Here is a 23,672-nt window from a genome sequence, read left to right as displayed (position 1 = left end):
CTCTCTAGATCTAAATGGGTAAGAGTGAGTTTTAAAAAAATCTAGAAAAAAAAATAATAATAAAATATATATATATATATATACATACTATATAAATCATGTGTTTGATAATAAAATGAAAACAAGAATATGACTTTCCTCACAAATCTCTCTTAGATTGGGTTAGAGTAGTTTAGGGCTGAGTTCCAGAAAAAATTAGTGGCTATAGAGGTGTGTGGCTAAAAACAGAGCACTACAAAGAAGAGAATATGATAAACAACTTTGTTATTGATCAATAGCTAATATTTATTAATCGATTTATCAATAAATCTACAGATTGCTTAGTCTCCAATTTCTTCCAAAACAATGAGACCAAACTTTGATACATTTAAAAAACATAAAACGGTAAACAAATGTCAAAAACTTCCTTAAAACAACTTGAAAATTTATTAAAAATAACTGTCGATGCTAACCACCTAAAATAAGTGAGGTATCTTAGTCGCTTATCATTTATAATTAAGATTAGTTCTTGAGACTTTGGTATGGACTGAGACTAACACACTTATAACTTAGTGTTTTAAACAAATTATCAATTACTTACAAAAATTGACTCAACATACTAAATTCATCCTCATGACAAGTCCATCCATTGGCTTCAAACTCTTTTTAAAATTAGAACCATAATACAAGCAGAAATATTGATTCATCCATTGTTATCGTTTCATCTTCAACATCTCCGATGTTGGTTTTAGCCATATCAACAACTCTTTTTATTCATCCAAAACGTCACCGTTTCAATCTTTTAATTCAAAACTAAATACATGGCTGAATTGTCCTGCGCATCTTTTTTTTTTTTTTTTTCCCTTTTAAAAAAATATTATATTATTGATAAAGATTATTTTACAGAGTTAAACTATCCACCAAACTTTCTGAAAATACACAATCTTTTTGACAATGTATATTTATTTATTTTTTCCATATAAGCATGAGAGAATATTTAGACAATTGAAAAGGGTTTTTTTTTTTTTTTTCTTTTTCTTTTTATTGAATGTTATATTCCAATATAGCATACAAAATTTAGCAATCCACGCAGCAATTGAAGATGCTTTTAAATTGGGGATTCCTAGTTAAGAAACTAACTCTATATATATATATATGACTTTTTAGGTGTTGTTAGATAACATGTTGACTTTTAGTAGCAAAAATAAAAAACTAATACAAAATAAAATTGCATTCAATTTAGTGCTTATGTTTTTCTTTGTTCTCTTTTAACTTTCTACTTAATTAAGATGTCTAGTAAATTCTAAATACCACCAACAGAAATTTGAAATAAGCAAATGATATACAATTAAGTAGGAAAAAACAAAAATAAAAACCAAGTCAGTAAATAAAAATAAAAAATAAAAAAAGGGAAACTAATACATTACCAAAGGGCACTTTAACAATGCAATTTTTCAATTTTATGATACTCAACTTGATGGTTTCTTTAGGTAATTGGGTCAACAAGATCTCTTATGTATACAACTTCAAGCTTAGAAGATAAGAATATAATGTGACTAACAATGAAAACCACAATGCTTAATAAGGTGAGAAATAGTAACAATACAGAGGATATACCAGTAGTTGCGAACCTCTTGTGAACGAGTTAAGAAACTAATTTGTGTAACATATTCTTTTTGAGAAAGATCAATATTGATTAGTAAATTGGCAAAAAATTTAACGAAACGAGATATCAGATGTTATCAACTACATGGCATTCTTTACTCAATATATGCCATGATAAATTCTGTGTGTGTGCATGTATATATATATATATATATATATATTATGAACAAATGCTCATCCTAATAACTAATGTAGTATTCCAATATTAAGCCTTCTAAGCCACACCGAATGAAGCACCATATGAAACACATCAAATGGCTTAGCAGGCCTATTCAATTGAAAATGCCTTCTAACTTTTGTCACTCTTTCCTGCATTTTCAAGTACCTACTATATGGAACACTTATGAGGATTTTCTTGATTTCTGGTATCCTATTGGATGGAATATGCAATGAAAACTTGCTCCAATCAAGAACATCACTGAAGGGTAAAGCATAATGGTCTGAAATAATCACAGGGACACACCCTGCTTGGATTGATTCTACCACTCTGGGACTTGCAACTTCATACCCACTTGGGCACAGGCAAAACTTGCTCTGGCCCATCATTTTGTCATAATTCAGATCCTTAGGAAGGTCCTTGTAGACTTGAATTTCATCGTCTTTTTCTTTCCAATGATCAAACAGAATTTGCCTTATGTATCCATGAGCACCACCGGCGAAGAAGGCAAGTACAGTTCTGTTATCAGGAGGTTGGGCAAAACTGGGCTTGCTAAGCTCCCAATAAGGGGATAAGTTCAACTCTGGTAAAGAAACGTCTCTTAAGGGTTTGAACCCTTCTGAGGTATTGGCATTGCATAGAACTCTTATGAAATTCTTGAAGAGGTGAGGATCATCGTGTGTAGCTTCTGGTGCCTGTAAGATTAAGATAGGTTAGACTTTAGAGCATTGAATTTATAAGCATTTTGTGCATATGGTTTTGTTTGAGCAACACTAGATATATTAGATTAAGATATTTTATGAAATCTTCTTTTTCTTTATTTATCTATTTATTTATTATTTTTTATTTTTTTTGAATATGAAATCTTCTTCGTACTAGCAAGGAAAGCATTTAAATAAGAAACTACAATGCTACATGCACCAAATTGCTTGCCACATTGTTGTTTTATTGTGTAAGAAAACAAGGGTGCACATAGTTTGGGATTTGAATTTTGCAAAACATTGAATAAGAGAATGCCATATGTATATATATATATATATATATATATAGAGAGAGAGAGAGAGGGAGAGATTTTTTCATATGAAAATTGGTTATAATGAGAGTACATCCCTCTATATCAGTATATCTATGAAAAATTCTCTGTTAAACACTAGAAAAAACTTTTTACAAACCAAAACTTGTTTGGTAACTATTTTAGAAGATTCTTTGGATTGAATTTTAAAGCTTAATATGAAGAAAATATGATAAACATACCCAGTCATGACAAGAGAGCATAAAATGGTCAGCCCCAGAGCTTCTATTCCAGTATGGGTATTTATCACCTACAATCTTCACATAATCGGTAACAACACGAACCAATCGATCCCGATCATAGGAGGTGATGGGCAAGTAGATGTACTCCACAATGTTAGCCACACTTACAGGCAAGAAAAATGCATGGGCCTCATCAGGATGATGGGCCATAAATGGGCTTTTCCCACTTTCCATCTCATCGATAAAATGGCCCTCAATGGAATAGATATGCTTCATGGGCCCACTATGGAACAAAGGTCTATCTCCTTCTTTGTAGGCCCATATCTTGAACCTCTTCACCATCTCGATGTGACTCCTGAAACCAGCAACAGAAATTGCTTATCATCTTAAATTAAGTTTTCAATTCATAATAATAATAATTATAGTTTGGAAAAACCAAAAAAAAAACAAAAAAACAAAAACTTATATAGAATCTTTTAAAGAAAAAGGCTTTAGGAGTGTTTGGATATATTAGGGTGGCCTATAGGTTTTGAAGGAGGAATAAAAATGAGATCGCATGTGCATGACTACTCATTATAGTGACGTTAATAGCCACCACTTAATTTCATGAAAACGTTACATGCCTTTCCCAAATCGGGACCCTCAAATCAACCTAAGAGTGCCTATCACTATTCTTTTCTTCATTTTGCTACCCAACAACAACAAATGTGCATATTAACTTACTAGCAATTGTATGCCAATCAATCTCATTCGGCAGAATTGGAATATCAAAATTGCATATTGAAATTGTCTTAGACTTGCAATAGAAGAGTCATATATTTCGTGGGAAAAAAAAATGTGAAGGTTTTCATATGTGAAAGAATAAGAAATTTCATGACGTTGATCACCAAGGTCCTAAGGGACTACAGATGGTGCATATAGAAAAAGCTGCGAAATTTTCCATCCTCTTCTATAAGGGTAAAAAATAAAAAAAAAATAAAAAAAATTAAAAATATTGCATAATTTAGAGTGAAACGTGAGAGTTTTTAAAGGTTGAGACGGAGAGTAAAAAGTATTGCATAGTTTTAAAATAGCAACTTCATAATTTTTTTAAAATAATAATTAGAGCGTTTTTAGATTCATTTTTATGGGACCAAATATAATTTTTTAAAAAAAATCTTTAAGATACCCCAAAAAAAAAAAAAATGAGGTGTGAAAATGGAAAATTACAATCAAAATTTGTTGATAAATTTCCATTTAGGTCCTTGCCTGGTAATCCAATTTGGCAGCTTACCTGGCAATATACTATGTTGCCTAACAAAGTTGATAAGAGAACAGACTCCTTGTAACACTAATCATTTTCTAAGCAACCACACACTGGTTATGAAATCTATTCTAATTATAATATTACGTACTAAACAAAGCGATTAGAATATAAAAATGATTAATTAAATATTGTCCTAAGCAACCAAAGGGGCCGGCTATGAAAGATACTATAGTAATTATACAAATTACAAAGCAAAAATAAAAAAAATAATAAAAAAAAAGGTTAATATAATAACAGTACTTAACTGATGAAAAGCATAAGCGTTTCTATAAGCACATCCTCTGGGTATGAAGCTCTCCACCTTATCTGATGTATAATTTCGATAACGAACTGCTTTAAGAATGGAGGCTCGCGCTCTAGCCAAGTCTTCTTCAACCTTGTCTAATCTACTCTTTCTCTGCCACACCCAGAAGATTATAACGAAATTGAGAAAAAATAAATAATAAGAAAATCAATATAACCAGTATATGTATGCATGCAATATTTAGCTGAAACATATATATAAAATTGGTGTGGGAAAAACTGGCGTACTTTATTTTGGTTAGCAGAAGAATAATGATGATGGGTTTGTGGGTTGGTATGTGAAAGGTTAGAAGTGGTGTTGGCGGTGGTGGTGGTGGTGGTGGTGGTGGTGGTGTCGGCGGTGGTGTTGGAGGAGAAATTGAAGAAGGTGAAATGGTTTTGGTGTTCTGGGTAATACCAAAAGCATATGATGAGGAGTATGACAATAAAAGTTTGTACAAATAAAAATGGTGATGAGAAGGTTAAGAATGCCATAGTATAGCATGTTTTTGTTTTAGTTTCGTTTATATTCGTATATATGTATACACATTTGGTATATATAGTAGGCGATATCCCCTATCCACGTGTATATTTCTCCCCCTGCTGGACAAACCATATATAAAAATATATATTTATTTTGTGTATATATATATATATATATTTTTATAAAACTTAGAGAATATGTTGGGTTTTGAACTTGAAACTGATCTTTGACCAATTGTTTCTACACCCCTCTGTCTATCTCTCTCACTCTCCGCCCCATCTCTCTTCTCTTTTGCTTTCTCCGTCGCCTTTCCACCCACCGTCTCTTCTCTCTTCCTCATCACCTCCCTCGTTACTATATGCATGCACACAAACACTAACTTTCAGCTTCTGATTCTTTTTTGTTGAGGTAAATACAGAGAAAGACTTCAAAACTGCTCTTTAATATATTCAAAAGTTTTTAACAAATAAAGATTATATATATATATATATATAAAGTTCTATAATGCGGATCATATCGGAACAATATTTTTTTGACACGTTTTGAAAAAAAATATTAGTTTTGCTGTGTACGATGTGTACACATACACAGCAAAGCTAATATTTTTTTTAAAAAAATATCAATTTTAATATTGTTCGTATGCGGACCGTCTGTATATTAGAATTTTCTTATATATATAACTATATATATATATATATATATTAAGAGTGTAATAGAATTAATTATGTTTAAAAATTATTGTTTAAATTTATTAAACCACAATTTAGTACACTATTAAGCTTGAATTTTTGAGAAGTAGATTGAAATTGCTTTATATACTCTGACATCTCTTTTATATGTGTGGACTAAAGCATGGAACAAAACTCTAATGGGATAAAACTATCCTAATGAATCAAGTATTTAAAACCTGACTTACAAATTAAAAATCGACATCTTCTGAATAGGATATGTATTTAATTTTGAAAATGATAACAGAGATTAAATGAAAGATCTAAAACTTTGATACGATGTTATGTTATACCATAATCCAATAATCATTATTCTCAATATCTCGAATTTATGAGAGGTAAATTGAAATTAGATTATTTGCTATAATAGTACTATATGTTGACATGACTTAATGATGTAATATGGAAGAGAAAATTAAGATTTTCTATGACATGATTTTCATTACCAAAATTAGTTTTTCTTTTTTATTTTTGATAAAGATTTTCAAAAACATTTAATTTTGGTGTTTATCTCACCACTTTAATTCAAAAACACACATGAACATCGAGAATATGAACATATAGCAAAGTATGTCACATGCAACCATTTATGTTCTTTCTAAAAGATTGTCTGATATGGCACCCTGTCTTGTAGAATATCAACATTAACATATACATATAGTAAATGCTTATCACATGGAACAATATGATCCTTTTTACATTTTACGTACTTCAAGTTAAAATAGGCAATGATCCGTTTGATTAATTTCATTAAACCAGTACTCCCAACCATAACTTAAGGAACGTGCTATTGTAAGTTAATTAATTTAAATATTTTGAAATCGGGCCCGATCAAATGGTTGAGTGTAATTTTATCAGATATCCAAATCATCAGCTATGCATAATATATGACTAATTAACAAATGATTAAAAAGTCTCTAATATATAATTGAATTATTCTCAAATGTCCATGTGACAATTTAATTATAGTTATTCCCTATAAGATCATTTTTCCATATTGAGTTTCTAGTTTTAGAAAATCAAAACAAAATTAGCTGCCGATTGCCAAATTATAATATCACTAATAGATGTTATTGGTAACTATCATCCATGATGATAATCAATAGCAAAACTAGAGCAAAATCCATAAACAAATAAATATAGTAATTGTGGCTCACACCAAATGTGATATGGTCCTAAAGAGAGGGGAAAGGGGAGGGATTTGTTCATAAACATCTAGAGAAAGGAATATTTATATACATAGAAATATACACATATATACTATATATACTATATATACATATATGTTTAATCGTGGAATAAATATTGAATATTTGACCAATTATTAATTCTAATCCCAAAGTAGAATTTGTAAAATAAATAATTGCATATTTTTAAGAGCCCCTAGATGTCTTAGATTGTAATAGGTGTTAAAATACAATTTATTCTAAAAACTTAAGCTTATGTAATGTGAATTTTTATTTAATTTATATTTATTTTAAATATAAATCCGTTTTTTTTGGGCTTTTTTTTTTTTTGTCCTTACATATGTTTTTCATTTATTTATTTATTTATTTATTTATTTTTCAACTTGATATCAGAGTTAAAGATCCAAAAAATTCTAAGTTCGAAACTCAATAACTTCAACCAAAAATAAAAAATAAAAAATTATATGTAAGGATCCAAAAAAAATCCAAATGAGATGGATCTACATTTGAGGAGGATTATTAAAAAAAAATATAAATCAAATGAAAATTCACTTTATATAAGTTTAAACTTTTGAAATAAAGGGTATTTCAACAGCAAATTATACCATATTAAAAGCTTACGGGGTTTAAACTTCTATATTTTGTTTTATTTAAAAAAATTATTAATTCGTCCATTGACAATGGATCATCGTGGGACCAATAGTAAATCTAGGAAAATTAAAATTTTCAAGAGGAGTACTAGTATAAATTAGCATAAATTATTTCCAATTTGTGTTTTGCAGAGATACAGTGATAGATGAAATATTGTTTGTTATAATATAATTAGAAACTAATTAGTGTTTCTTTTTTTTATTGTATTTTGAGTAAATTGATCTTTTCGTTTCAGGATGTTATAATTTAAACCGGATAATTTAAACCTTTAGCTTAAAACTCATGATATTGAGCCTTCTCTTTTTTTATTTTGTACATATTGAATCTAGGGATGGGCACAGTCTGAATTGGTTCGGGTTTATGGAATTTTATAAACCGAACCGACATATTCAAGTTGGATTAGATAAAAAACCCAATCAAATCAAATTTACTGTACAACCCAAAAACCGAACGAAACTGATGATTATTGATCAGTTTGGATTGGGTTTTCATTTTGGGCTTTATGTTGGGCTTCGGCCATACTTTTTTATTTGGGCTATTTTCAAATTAAAATTTAATATTTTGGGCCAAAATCATGTAACGCTTTTTTTTTTTTTTTTCTTTTTTTCTTTTTCTGTTGGCTCTTTTTGTAACGAAGGAATTATAGCTATATATGCATAGCTAGTAGAATAAAGTTTGAGCAAAAAACAAATAATAATAATAATAAGGTAGTAGAATCAAGTCTGAAAATTACTAAACAATAAAGGATTTACCAGGAATCGAACTGCTGGCTCTTTTTTTTTTTTTTTTTTTTTTCTTCTGCTGGCTCTTTTGACTAGACTTTCTTGGAAAGTTGAAGAGCATTTGACAACGCTTGATTCGTTCTTAGCCGGAGGGACTCTGTGCTTTGAATCTCCAGCAAAGTCAGTCGGCGTTGAGGACTCAAGAGTGCGACCATGGTTGCTGGTTGTAGATGGACTTGTGCCTCGTGGTGGTGGCATCGATCGTGATGGTTGACTGGCAATCGTGACTGGTGGTGGCGTCACAAACTCGCAACGATGGTGGTGGGTGTTGATGTTGCCGGTGGTGGCGTTGCAGGTGGTGGTGTTACCGATGGTAGTTGGCTGCCTTGCTCTGCTTCTTGGTGCCGTGGAGTGGTAGATTGGTTGGTGGGGCAAATGTGTTTTTATTAGATATGATTGAATCGGACGGTGGAGATTAAATGGGGAAAATCTAAGGCTCACAATTAAAACACATATTTTATTTTATATATGGGATTGGTGTGAGTTGGATCGGATAAAATTTTACGCAACCCGCAACTGAACTGAAATATTCAATTTTTTAAATTTTTTAACCAAACCGATCCGAATATAAAATAAAAATCCTTCCAACCTGATTCGAAAATTTCAATGCAGTCGGTTTTATCAGTTTAGATTGAATTTTACCCACTCTTAATTGAGCCCACTATAAACATAATACTTATGATAAATTATGAAGTATGACTACTGATTTTTACAAACTAAATTAGATATTTAATCTACACTTTGTACAATGTATTTTGGCGCGATTGCCTTTTTTGTTTTCAAGATGTTGTAATGTAGACCCCCAGTTTTAAAACTCACCACACTTCTATTTTGTCTTTTGTGCAGATTGAGTCCCCTGTAAACTTAATTTTTACGATTTTAAATTAACGCAATTATGAACTATGAGTTACGATCTTTACAAACTAAATTAGATATTTTACACTTTGTTAAATTATATGAGGCTTCTAAATATAATTCTTTGTTGGATGATATTGAAGAATTAATCCTCCCTACTTTCTTTCTTTTTTTTTTTTTTCCCTCTTTTTTAGTCTTTCTTACTAAACATAGATTAGAGTATATCTTTAGTTTAGTAATATATAAGATATGATATGTAACTATTTTAATTAATTGGTTTAAATTATTTGCCACTTATGATTCACTTATCGATATTTAGTTTCTATAAATTTTTCAACTATTAATTATTTTATCGTCGTATCTTTTAATAAGTATAGGTCTATTTAGTGCTACTGTTTTTAATTGTCTAACCTCTTCATTGAATTTCTTTAAAAACAAAAATCTACTCTCTACAATTAAGGGTAAACAAAATACATAAATACATGGCCAAAAAAAAAAAAAAAGAGAAAAACAAATTCACATCCTCAAGTTCCAATCTTAAAGTTAAGTCGCCTTAGCCAAACAGAGTGAAGCACCATGTGAATGACATCAAATGGCTTAGCAGGCCGGTTCAGCACAAAATGCCTCTTAACTTTGTTCACATTGCTTTGCAATCTCATGTACTTATCATTTGGAACCTCTTTCAAGATCTTCTTCATCTCTGCAATCTTTGAAACTGGTATTTCTATGGATAGCTCCTTCCAATTCAACACATCACTAAAGGGTAACGAGTAATAATCAGATATAATCACGGGGACACATCCAGCATAAATTGCCTCCACAACTCTAGGACTGGCCACTTCATACCCACTTGGGCACAAGCAAAACTTGCTCTGCCCCATCAGTTGGTTGTAGTTTAGGCCCTTGGGAAGCCTCTCATGGACTTGGACTTCATTGTCTTTGTCTTTCCATTGCTCAAGCAATATATGCCTAATGTATCCATGGGCTCCTCCAGCGAAAAAGGCCAGAATTGTCCGGTTGTTCGGGGCTTCACCAAATTGGGCTGGGCCAAGCTTTCCAAAGGGTAGATTGATTTCGGGAAGTGAAACATCTATTTTGGGTCGGAATCCTTCTGAGGTATTGGCATTGCATACCACTCTAATGAAGTTATTGAATAGCTCCGGCTTGGCATCTGAAACTTCTGGTGCCTAAAAATGTTATACATGTGAAAGGAATTTCAATATCAGGGATTGCGTTTCAAGATCAAGTTTTGTGTTACTGCGTTAAACCAAAACTTTTGACTATATTCTTTCTTTTTTTTTTTTTTTTTTACTTTTTTTTCTTTTTGGGTCACAACTTGCAACTCCAAGTAGATTTAGAAACAAATATTTTTTCATCTTATATCACATTGTGAAGTTTGGACTCAGAATAAACTAATTTTGATTAAAAGGTACATTTTAGTTATGAAAAAGAACAACTTATAGATACAGGGTTTTTAGTCACAACATGATCAGAATTGTTTAATTCCAGTGACTAATAAACCTAATAAATTTTCTGATTATGTATGCTAGCTAATAAGAAAACGTACCCAATCATGGCAAGAAACCATAAAATGATCAGCACCACTGCTTCTATTCCAGTAAGGATACTTATCAGCCACGACACCAATGTAATCCATCACAATACGAAAAAGACGATCTCGATTATAATCAGCTTTGCTGGTGATAGGCTTATAAATGAACTGAATGATGTTTGCAACACTAAAGGGCAAGAAAAACGTGTGTGCTTCTTCAGGATTTCTAGCCTTGAAGGGACTGTTTTGCTTCTCAATCTCATCTATGAATTGGCCTTCAATCCCATAAATATTGTTAACGGGCCCAAGATGGACCAGTGGGTGTTCTCCTTCCCTGTATGTCCACACCTTGAATCTCTTCACCATCTCTATGTGACTCCTATATATTTTTCCATAAAAACAAAATTAAAAAAATAATAAAGAAGATATATACATTTTAGATTTTAGTTTTAAAAACAGATCAAGGCCAAAGTTCATTAACAAACTCAAATAAATTCCGACAATATATTAAAAACTTTAATATATTATTATTATTATTATGACGATAAAAGATTTTTGTTTTTTTATTTTCTCATAACCTACGAGAGAAATTAAGAAAAAATAGAGGAAACTTAACTGATGAAAAGCTAGTGGGTTTTTGTAAATGGATCCTCTGGGTATAAAACTCTCCACTTTTTGGGACTTGTATTTTTTCGAACGAACTGCTTCACGAATCGCAGCACGGGCTCTGGCTAAACCATCTTCTATTATTTCCAACCTAGTCTTGGCCTGTTGACCAAAAATCATTTACCAACAAAACAAATTAACCATCTCATAATTAATTAATCAGCTTAATTTTTTTTAACCATAAAAGTAATTTGTACTCTAAATTTACTCTTCTGAGAGAGCTCACTTTTTTCTGAGCGATTGGATTAATTTTAACCAAGGAGCCTGAGAGGACTGGAGTGGTATTTGTGTGGTTGATGCTTTGTAAACCAACCTCTTTTTCTTCCAAACTAGTATTCTCCTGGAAAAAAGGTCACAAACACGATCAATCTTTACCCGAAGATAATAATATAACAATTTGCAAAAGATATAGAGTAAATAATTTTTTTTAGAAAAAGAAAAAAGGTGTAATAATATTAAACAGAAAATGCTCACTTTGTGTAGAGGGAGAGGGATTGAATTGAAGGAGCTCTGAAGAAGAGGTGCTGATGATGAAGATGAAGAAACTTGTGGTAGTGGTGGAATATTATCGGTGATAATATTTGTAGTGCGGTTGGTGCTGTTCTGAATATTGAAAGAAGAAAGAAACAAAGAGAGGTGGCTTTGTTGAATCACTGGAGGGACTAGTCTGAAACAAACGTAGATGAGAAAAAGTAATGCAATGCATCGTATTATGTAATTTTCTGTACGGGAACTCATGATCAGGCCAGCCATTGTTAATGGTAATCGACAATATTACTTCTCTCTGTGATTTTCTTCTTCTTCTTCTTCTCCTTAGTCTCTTAGGCTAGGAGAAGACCACACCAATAAGGAAAATAATTGCAGGTGGACTGGAAAGCTGTATAGAGAAGACGTTGCACATGATGACAGACTTTTAACCACGTAGCTTTTGCCGATTTCTACTGCAAATTAAATACTAATTATAATAATAATTTTATTTATAGATTCATTAAACTATTCATCATGATATATATTTTTAACCAGCTTAGGTGCAGAGTATAAAATATGACTAATTGAAGTTAGTTCACCGTGTAAAAACCGGTCGGCTTATATTTGAATTATGATGTGTATATATTGTATATGTTTTTTGTATATTAGAATCGAGATTTTGATGGTAAAGGGTAAAAATATAAAACATAAATAAAAAGTGTTTTGGTGTTTTGGGTCATAGAAGTGTTTCTGTGTAAGAGAAATTGTTTCGAGTCATACTTTCGGTGAAAGAGAAATTGTTTTGAGTCATAAGAGTGTTTCCGTGGAAGAGAAATTGTTTCGAGTCATACTTTGACTCGTTGTTACTCTCTATACTTTCTACACGTCCACACAAAAAATAAAAACAAAAATAAATAAAAAAAAGTCAATAATCCAATGAGGCAAACAAATCCTAAGAAAGACGTAAAGTCTCCTTTCACTTATTAATAATCTGACCACTTCTTAAGTTTCATAGATAATAGAATTCTTAATAGAAATGTTCACTGTTTCGTTTTATAGAGAAAAATGAAATTAATTGTTTTATTATTATCCTTAAATTGTTGCAACGGATAACTTTTTTACATCTTGGCCTCTGCAATGTAAAACCTGACATTGCCTCCAGAATTATTATTTTATCTCAGTTAGATGAATTTGATGAAAGTAGACGTACCCAGCTCATATAACTATTTTAAGAAATTATTTTATTATTATATGTTATTTGAATTTTAGATAGTATGGATGACTAGTTTTATCTATAGATTTATTAGGGAAAATTGCATAATTGGCCTCAACTAATAGGGAAAAAATAGCAATGGTGGAAATGTATGAAGGATTTTGAAATTTCTGTACAAATTAAGTGCAAAATATAGCGTAGTTGAAGGGGGATATAGCTACTCGTACATTTTTAATATGAGGAAAAACAATGTTGAAACATTATATAATTAACAAACTCTAAGAATAAAAAGAATTTTAACCATTCGAGCAGTAGTATAGGGAGATCTACTTTGTAAAATTGCAACACGTCTAGAAAATCAACGCAGATATTAATTATTGAACACTTATTAATCAATCCCTCATGTTAGATTCTAAGGCTTTGACAAATTAAAAGTGAAATGGTCTCTATAACACATCTTATATATTAAATTTATGGTTCAATAGGTGTGGGGATTGACTTGACTCCAATCCCAATACACTGAGTTGTTCAAGATATCCATATTCTCCTAGTAAATACATCCATAGCTCAGCTGAAGCAATCTCTTGGATCACAAACAATTCTTGACGCTACTGCGACCACTTGATTGGGGTTGAAGCAACAAGTTGTTAAAAGTCGCATTATGCAATAAATGAATCTCGTGGGGATGCCTTGGAAAGTGTTTGGAATTTTAAATTATTATTTTTAACTACATAGTGTAGGATCACAAGAGGAGCTTAAGTAGAAAGAAAATGATAAGTAGACTTTTCATTGATCAGCTTTGAAATTTAATTTGGTTTTGAAATAAGTTGATGAATGTATCATAAATATATATTCTTTCGGTAAGTTGTTTACTATGACTAAAAAATCATGATATGGTATTAAAATGGATAATAGTTTATTAATTTACTAAATCTGTCCATACATTGTGTGAAATCTCCACTGTCCTATGCACAAAGCAAGTTTGCTAGATAATTAATAGTTTAATTTAAACAGTGAAGTTAATAGTATTTTGATATTTTTGATTTTCAAAATTTTACCATTTAAGCTATTAATTTTTTTATTTAATAATTTAAATTTTTAGTTGTTAAATTTGTTGTAACCGGAACCTTTTTAACTTTTATAAAATTTGACACAATTTAATACCAATTAGATGATTTGTGTCTCCCTTTTTCCAATAAATAGAGTACCAAAATTCAAAATTTTATATATTGAATATTTTACATTTTAGTATTTGTTTTTAGTTTAAAAATTAATATAATGTAATACCAATCATATGATATAACAGTTAAATTTTATAGTCAACTAAAATCCAAATCACAACAAATACTTTGAAAACCAAATCGTTTACCTGCTTATATATATATTTTTTAGGATTCAATCATCTCTATATATATAACATATACTAATTTCTCAACTAATAAAATAACAACATATGCCATAATACTTGATAAACCGCATGGTGCTAATGGCACTAGACTTTTAATTTCTAGGAGTTATAGTCTTTCTCTTCTATTTTAATTTTGCATATATCTGCATTTCTAGTAATGGATAAAGTACTTTTGTAACCCATTTTTTTCAAGGACTTGCTTCAAATGTGTGAGAATATAATACATCTAACTTAACTGACTTGAAATTAATGCTGAAAATATAATGCATCAACTTACGGCAGGAAGCGAGTCAAGGACGGCACCTTGACCTGACCAGTACGTGCATAGATGCAAAAAGGGGAGAGCTCTCCCGCCATTCTGACCGTATACATTTTGTATAAGTTTTAAGAAATATCATATTTCATTTTAAATTTTTTTAAATTTAAATTTGAATAACAATTAATAAATCAAATGATAAACATGTGCTATTAGAGCATCATGAATTTAATTAAATTAGGGATTATCTAATTTTATTATGGATAAACTAAAATTGGCATATATTTTACGACAGATTTGAGATTTGGAATTCCACGATCTGAAACAAAGAAAATATTGGAGCCATGCATGGACTAATTTTGTCCAATCCCATCCTTTATCAGACGTATCAAATTCGCCAAAAAAGGGAAAAAAAAAGAGGATATGGAAAAGTGAAACAAAGAAAATATTGAAGCCATGATGGACTGATTTTGTCCAATCCCATCCTTTATTAGACGTATCAAATACACCGAAAAAGGGGAAAAAAGAGGATGGTAAAGTGAAACAAAGAAAGTATTGGAGTCATGCATAGACTAATTTTGTCCAATCTCATCCTTTATCAGACGTATCAAACACACCAAAAAAGGGAAAAAAGAGGGGATGGTTAGAAAAAAAGAGAAAGGACCCAAAAAAAAAAATTAAAATAATAAAATAAAGGAGGATTTTGACTTGACAATGAGAATTTAAAAAGCTTTTGGAAATTGAGAAACGTTTTTACTTTTTACAATATTTGACTAGAAATGTTAAAATTATTAAATGAGGATGGAATTTATCCATATTATAAAATTTGCTAATCATGTTACAATTTTAATATTTTTTAATATTACGATAGCACCTGTCGATAAAATGTCAAAATAGCCTTAAGTATTTAAAAAATAAATAAATAAAATACTAGATACACTACCTCTACTAAAAAATTTGTAACCCAAGTCTTCAAATAAGCTACCATCTTAGCCACCTTGCCGCCGCAAAAAGCACCTTTGGATCACCAAAAACTACATTTTTGACATCATCGGTGTCAATGAGTAAAACTACACCTCCAAGCCAAGAGCTTTGGGGAACACCGATTTATGCAACTGTGATGTTGCCTCAAGCCAACTCCACTGCATTTACATTAATTTTAACTTTAAAATCTCATAATGGTGACGACAAGTGAGCTCTTACCACCCACACCAAAACATTCCACTCTCATTGATCTACACAAATGTGCCGAGCTTGTGGCACGATTTTATTGGAAAAATGCTGCACAATTGCCTAAATCTTCTTAGTTTATTCAATTTGGATTTATGATCTTATGTTTTCAACAGTTTACAATTATACAGTATATATAACCTAAATGATAGTTGTCTGTGTGACATATGTTTATCGGATGACATATAATCATCTAGTTTATAAAATTGTAGAAGCACATTTTTGCACCATTATGTTCGTTAAATCTTTGGTTTAAAACCTACAAAACAAAAAAAAAGTGAAGATTATTAGAGCACCGATATGGTGCCGGCTAAAGACACTCCAATTTGGCACAAGTCAATGAAAGCATTTTGTATATGAAAATGCAATTAAAATCACTCATGAGTGACGTACCTTCTGTGTGAGTTGTAATTAGGTTTTTATGCACTTTGACACTAGGTTTTTGTGCATAACAAGGAAAATGACTCAACAACCCTCACGAATTAGACCATGAACCATAGTTTGGGAAAGCAATTCATAAATCAAAATAACATTGTTTATGAACAAAATGAGCCTTACTTAGGGGCCAACCAAACGAAATGCCTAACACATGTCTTAGACATATATCTTGGCCATTCCAAGGTAGGCATCCATAAACAATCTCTTGGCATAATACCTTAATTTTCCTAAGATAAGTATCTTGACAATGGGGCTTGTCCATTTTGAGAATAAAACTCATCCATTCGACCTTGCAACTATACATCAGGCAAAACCTTTTCTAACATTAAGACAAGAATCGGTATGCTCATAGATCTTCCAAATCATTATAGCACTAACATGGCTTGGCCAATCTAGCCCAAACATCGATTGGATGAATGATGCTTCAACCAAGACTTAAGTGAATATCATCGAACCAGAAGAGCTTTAATAATGGCTGATGTATAGTTTTGCCATACTCATTCAATCGGTTGCCTCTTTAACGGCAAGCCTTATCTAAGGATTACGATTCGTTAGTTAGAACGAATCATCCTTCCACAAAAGCATGAACTTATGTTTTCAAATTAATCTCCAGTAGCATGGTATACATAACTTTGACCATAATGGTGCATGTGGTATATATTTACCAGATGATTTACATTCATCCAGATTATAAAATCTAGACGCATGTTCTTAATTAATCTGGATGATGGTAGCGCATCTGGTATGTGTTTACTTGATGGCATATAATCGTTTAATTTATAAAACCCAGACGTATGTTCTAATGTTTCAAATTAATCTCAAATAACCTAGATGATAGCAACATGTGTGGTTTCGAAACAATGCTGATCCACCACAAGCAGTGAGTGAGATGAGACTGTCAACACCATCAACTTTGTAAGGGTCCAAGTTACCTAGCGGTACTAGTTCCATGGTTTAACTCCATTATAATTGCCAAAGTCGGAGTTCCATAATTTAGCAAGATTTCATCGTTTGCTGCCTCCATTATAGGAAAACATAAAAGAAGAAGAAGCTTTACGTATTCAGGGAAAATTGGTTACAGCGTATTTAGATTCATTTTTAATTTATTAAGGGTAAAAATAAATAAATAAATAAAATAAAATAAAATAGGTATAATGTATTAGTATATGTAACAAAAATAAGTGTTAATGTGTTGTATGTGTAGAATGTAATGCACCTAACAAATTTTGTGATGTGAATAGAACTACCCCCAAATTTATTATTTAATGCACATAAGTAACCCCTGATATTACAAAAAACACCCTCAAAATATTTAACTCTTACAAATCAAAGAAAAAGTATACACTAAGACAAAATTATCACAATAAAAAAATATATGTAAAAAAAAAAAAAAATTTAACATTTATCAAGTGCTCATGATGAAAAAAAAAAAAAATCATTACTTTTATCTTTAATATTTTATTTTTGATGAAAATGTTCTTTTAAATATTTTATTTTTGAAGAAAATGTTATTTTTAAGAATATTTTATTTTTTCAAAGAAAATAAAATATTTTAATATTTTATTATTTGGCAAAAATATTACTTTTCAATACATTTGAACAGCAAATAATTTTTAATATTTTTTCCAGAAAATATTATTTCTAAATTTTTTTTGAAGAAAATATTATTTCTAATATTTTTGAAGAAAATATTTTATAATATTTTTATGAAAATATTAAAATATTTTATTATGTTGTTGAAGAAAATATTATTTTTAATATTTTTTAAAAAATATTATTTTAAATATTTAGATATAAAAATTCAAATTTAATTTTTTGAAAAATTATATAGTTTTTGTCCTATTAAATATTCTTTTATTATTTTATTAATTTAAAGATGTCAATTTGTTATACACACTTATAGTTAAAGTGTAGGGTTTTTTTGTTATTTTATTAATGTAAGAAAGTTATTTCTAAATGTTAAAGGTTTCATTAGTGTGCCTTTCACATTCATATCCATAAAGTTGTGGATTCGAAATAATTTTTTTTTTCATTTAGATTAAAAATTGTTATAATGGTTTAAAAAATATAAAAAGGAGAAGTGAGCACTGAGGAGAGAGAGATAACGAGAAAGAGAGAAATTTTTATTTTTTAGGAAAACCTTTTTACCATGAGAAAAATGATCCAGCCCAGCCCAAAGGGACAAAATTAGATTAAACTTTGTCCAGTCTTCATTCACCATTTCGCAACGATATTGTACATTCCAAAAATAAAAAAAATAACCAATTTTTATTTATTTATTTATTTTTGTAATCAAAAGAGAGAGGTGGTCACCTTAAAAGTGTGCACCTGTTCTAATTCACACAAACCCAGTAAGCTTTATATATAATAAAATAATCACAGCAGTTTCAACTTTTCACAGTTTTGCACGATTGGAACTTTGGGACTATCTAATTTTAAATATTAGAAAGCACCACCACCTTATACGGTTATAGTAATAACATGAACAAATGATTTGTATGTCCCCATCTATCCATATATATATATATATATATATATATGTATATGTATGCTGATTATATATCTATACCAATCAAACATTTAAGAAAAAAATTAAAAAAAAAAAAAATTAAGTGACAAAGACCAGTTCCATAAATCACTGAACATTAATCCTTTGACATCCAAAGTTGTTGCGCCACTCTAAAATCAATAGTGTAGCACCATAATGTGCCAATGCACCCATCACCACCAGAACATGAAAGATTTGATGACTATGCCCTGCTAAATCAAACCAACCAGGCCTCAATCTCTCCGGAATTCTACTAACATAAAATCCAGCCCCTGTTAAGTAGAAGAATGCCATTGCCAATTCATATACTAGGATAATATTCCTATTGGGATTGCCCCAGTTCACAATCAGGGCATGGATTGCTGGAACTATGCCAAACAATCCCATGGATGTGAAGAGCATTGCTCGAAATCCTCGGAATTTCCCAGCAGAAAGCTTCGGGGAAAGCAGTGTGACAATTGTGAACAAACCCATTACTGTGATCCCTCCAAGGTAAGCAAAGTGCCAGTTTGAGTCACATTGGAAAATGTAGTAGATTGGAGGAAAGAAGGAGGTGATGATCATAATTGTGATTCCGACATAGTCTATTTGGAGAAGGAAGATGTTCAAGTTGCGTGAGTGGCACGAAAAGAGGTGGCAAATGCTGCTGGATAAGAGGCAGAACATAGAACCCCCTAAGAAAACAAGAAATGGCCATTGGGCTACACCCTTGTTTCCTGATCCTAAATTCATTTCTGTAGACGTTACTTGTTTCAAATCTATGAGCTTTGTCGCCTCCTGAAGAAAATTTGTACATAGTAGTTTCAAATCTCTTGAAACCATAGAAGATTTTGTATATAAACAGTAATTAAGCGATCTCTGTCATAGTGAGAATGTGAAAGAAACTTACTGTATAGTAGTCTTGAATGGCTTGGGAAACATTTGTATCTGCAGTGATGGGGATAGACCTGCAACAAGCAAGAAATGTGTATGCACGAATATTTGATGCTTGAAGGAAGAAAAACAAAGGCTTACATATATAAAAAATCAACATGTTGCTACATAGTGTAGAAGAACAGAACAGATAGCCAACAATATACAATATGATTCTGATTATTTGGTGCTCCAGTATGCTACATGACCATGACTACTTCATTTCCATTTGATAGAAAGTAAACAGAATGGCAAAGAAATCAATTCCTGATATCATATATGTGTGTGTCTGTGTGTGTGTATGTACATAAGTCATCATTCAGATTTAGATTATGTACATCTCTTTGACTTTATTCATGAACTCCTTTTTGATTTTTTAAGGCTATTTTATATTTCTACTGCCATTGTCTAGCCACCACATCTTTGCAGCCATATATATCACAATTAATATTCTCTGTTTTATTTGGTGAATCCTATCCTATTTTGATGGATAAATCTTCATACCCACAGAAAACAAACCCAAAAGAAAATAAAAACAAAAATAAAAAATAAAAATAAAAATCCAAATTGGAGTTGCTGAGACTTGAATGGAAACATGGAAATACCATCCACATACATATTTTGATGCATCCCCAATTTCTCATATTTTTCCTTCTTGTTCTTTCTTTCATTCTGTCTTGGTTAGGGAAGAAAAGGTAGGTAAACTAACAGCTAGCCATAACTAAGAAAGGGAAACTGTGTTCTAACCTACTGTAGAGAATAAATTCCAATCAGCTTAATCTATTAATTCAATCTTTAGTATTCATAATTTTATCAGGCTTCTTTAAGTTTGGTCCTAATTTCTTTAAAAACTATAACCAATATTCCAAAAATATAAAAAGAAAAAAGAATCATAAGAAATTAACCTGGTAAAGAAACCTATGAGATCCGCTACATGAGGCACCTCCATAAAATTCGCCACAGTCAATACCAAAAACAGAACAAACCCAAGAAAATGTCTGCAAATAATCCCCAAAAAAACTAAAATAAAATAACCAAAAAAAAAAAAAACCCAATAAAAAGAAAAGAAAAAAAAGAAAGGAAACCCAGAAATTAATGATTCACATACGTCCAAACGTTGAGGGTTTCATTGTGCCATTTTAATGCGCTAAAGAATGCTTCTTTGAGAGGCCAATTAACTCTGTAATAATTGAGTATGAACTCGTTATCCTTCATGTACTCCGGCAAATCCCAAAACGACACCAGAGCGTACCGTTTTCCCTTCTTTGCTCTCTGATATTCCTCGGGCTTGTTATTTTGGAAGTGGGTTTGCTCCATTTCTTTGCCTACTTTTCTCTTACAAGCAGCTCCTTCATTGAAACTCATTATTGTGTACTGGTAGTAATTTGGGGTCTGATTCTCTTTGAGAAAGAGAAATGGTGGTTATTAATAAATAAAAATAGGAACTTATTTTATCAAGTAGAATGGGTATGGAAGAGGAATAGGATATTTAGTGCAATTAAGCAATATATACATACAGTTTCCAGTTTGTAGTTTGTAGGTTGTCTCTCAACTGCACCAACTACGACATTTATAGCCTCCTGCTGAAATTCTGATGTCCCACATCTTAATAATTTGTGGGCTTGGCTAAAAAGATGTAACACTTATGCATGCAAGGCTGCAGCTAAAGCTAAGTAGACCAGCTAGCTAATTAGCTAACAGCCAAGCTTTGGTTTGGTGTTGGTTTGGGCTAGCTAGCTAGCTTTTGATTTTATTTAATCATTTGGTTGTCTTTGTCTGGCCAATATTATAAAAAATGAAGGTTGATTGGTTAACCATATATTTGGAGAAAAATTCCCACCAAATATTTGATCAACTAATTTTAGAAACCCCCCCCCCCCCCCAAAAAAAAAAAAAGCCACTTTGGATTTCAAAACCTTTAGCCATCTACAAATCAAAAGTTATACAAGTCATCAATATTTTTCCTATTTTTTTATTTTTATTTTTAATTGGTATAGCTTCAGATAGTGTACCAACATGTCCACATCATGATCACATGCAATATTTAATTACTGATTCTTCTTTTTTTTTTTTTTCTTTTTTTTCTTCTTTTTTTTTTTTTTTTTTATCCCCTTCGTACATAAGTTTTGTAAATAATAGTAATTTTGTGAATCTCTGACGTAAATACATATATATATATATATATATATAAAACCAAATCTAATTATATAAAAAGTCACTAAAAACAAGGAAATGTGCAACAAATTAGACAGAGTGATTGTTTCCCGCCCGAACCTAATTAATTCAATATATGGATAGAGATTTTTTATTTTTTATTTTGAATAAATATATGGATAGCTTGGAATAATTTTTCAATCGGAAGCAAAATATATAGACAGCCTTTAATCGCTCTGTGTCATCCTTAGAAATTTTTGGAAAATTAATAAAATCGGGCTTCTGATATACACTCACACCTTTTTTTATAAAAAGGTAGTTTTGGGGCGTTTCATGCATGACCATTCCATTGGTTTTTTTAGTGTTCAATCAAACATCACTTCAACCTGACACGGAACTAACATGTCTCTTTGTTTATTATTGCCCAAAAATGGAAAATAATAATTAATAGCCTCACTAGTTTGCTACGCAAATCATCATTATCATTTGGTTGCATATATATATATATATATATATATATATATGTATATATTGTGTATATCTATGTATATAGATATATATTGGCTTCTTAATTCAAGCAGTTTATGCACCAAATGACTCATCACAACGAATTCTATTTTTTTTCTTCTTCTCGTCTTTTATACACATTTTTGTTATAAATGAGTAGAAGTAGTTACGATAATTATTTGACAAATAACATTATTAGAAAACAGTAATCTACTAAAGTTCTAAATTCGAAATGAATACACAAAATTAAGCACTTGAAAGAGTTTTAGAAGTCAGTTTTCAATTTGACTTTTGATTGCATATATGATTAATATAATATAATCTTATAGCATGGAAAAGTTTTGCACTTGGTAATGGTCGTTAAAAATCCATAAGAAAACCCGCTTGAATAAGTAAAAGAATATGCCTTTTTGAAAGGAATTTTGTAAATGGATAAAGCAATTAATGCATTTAAGAAGTGAAAAGGAAATGGTGGGTTGGCTTGGCTTAGGGTTGGCTTGGGGTCCAAAAGAGGTAGTTGCAAAATTCAAACCCACATTTAGGTTGGGGACGCTGAGCTGATTCTTATCATATCAAAGGGACTTCGTATTAAATTTCTTGCAGGTTGAAGCGTACAAGTGTTTGATAAATTAGATGGTAAATAGATATTGAGGACGATCTTCTGAATCAGAGGAGACAGGTGGACAAACCCCCAACCCCCATTAATATTTTTGTAATTAAAAACTAGTATATAAAATTATTGACCCTTTTTTTATTTCTGCAGTCAACACGTAATAACGTCACATAAACGAGTAATATTAGAAACCAATAATATGTTATCTTATATGTAATCATTGTATAATATTTAATTTTGAATTTTTTATGCAGTAATTCTCCCATGAGAAAACTTTTTTTTTTCCCCATGAGAAACCTAAGTCCTATTTTATTAGACAGATAATATATTTAACTTATATGTAATCATTTTATAATATTTATATTTGAATTAACTTA

General features: G+C 30.8%; 3 protein-coding genes across 3 annotated transcripts; all 3 read right to left on the bottom strand.

The window, feature by feature from the left end:
* Window positions 1–1,496: 1,496 nt before the first annotated feature.
* On the bottom strand, window positions 1,497–5,512 carry LOC107427942 (probable glycosyltransferase At5g20260). The gene is made up of 4 exons (XM_016038356.4): window positions 4,893–5,512; window positions 4,607–4,758; window positions 3,056–3,410; window positions 1,497–2,496 (listed from the first exon to the last, which is right to left on the bottom strand). Exons 1-4 carry the CDS (start codon window positions 5,136–5,138, stop codon window positions 1,831–1,833), a joined length of 1,419 nt encoding a protein of 472 aa, XP_015893842.3. The 5' UTR covers window positions 5,139–5,512; the 3' UTR covers window positions 1,497–1,830.
* Window positions 5,513–9,831: 4,319 nt separating this feature from the next.
* On the bottom strand, window positions 9,832–11,266 carry LOC107427950 (probable glycosyltransferase At3g42180). Its single transcript, XM_025069641.3, has 2 exons — window positions 10,898–11,266; window positions 9,832–10,517 (listed from the first exon to the last, which is right to left on the bottom strand). The coding sequence occupies exons 1-2, from the start codon at window positions 11,246–11,248 to the stop codon at window positions 9,855–9,857; spliced, it is 1,014 nt and encodes a 337-aa protein (XP_024925409.2). The 5' UTR covers window positions 11,249–11,266; the 3' UTR covers window positions 9,832–9,854.
* Window positions 11,267–18,898: 7,632 nt separating this feature from the next.
* Window positions 18,899–21,581, bottom strand: LOC107427980 (heptahelical transmembrane protein 1). The gene is made up of 4 exons (XM_016038400.4): window positions 21,130–21,581; window positions 20,927–21,019; window positions 19,999–20,056; window positions 18,899–19,886 (listed from the first exon to the last, which is right to left on the bottom strand). The coding sequence occupies exons 1-4, from the start codon at window positions 21,384–21,386 to the stop codon at window positions 19,197–19,199; spliced, it is 1,098 nt and encodes a 365-aa protein (XP_015893886.2). The 5' UTR covers window positions 21,387–21,581; the 3' UTR covers window positions 18,899–19,196.
* Window positions 21,582–23,672: the final 2,091 nt, after the last annotated feature.

The sequence above is a fragment of the Ziziphus jujuba genome, chromosome 1 (assembly GCF_031755915.1).
Source record: "Ziziphus jujuba cultivar Dongzao chromosome 1, ASM3175591v1".
In the NCBI taxonomy this organism is placed as follows: domain Eukaryota; kingdom Viridiplantae; phylum Streptophyta; class Magnoliopsida; order Rosales; family Rhamnaceae; genus Ziziphus; species Ziziphus jujuba.
Note: the sequence above shows the minus strand (reverse complement) of the source record. Positions and strands in the feature narration are given on the sequence as shown.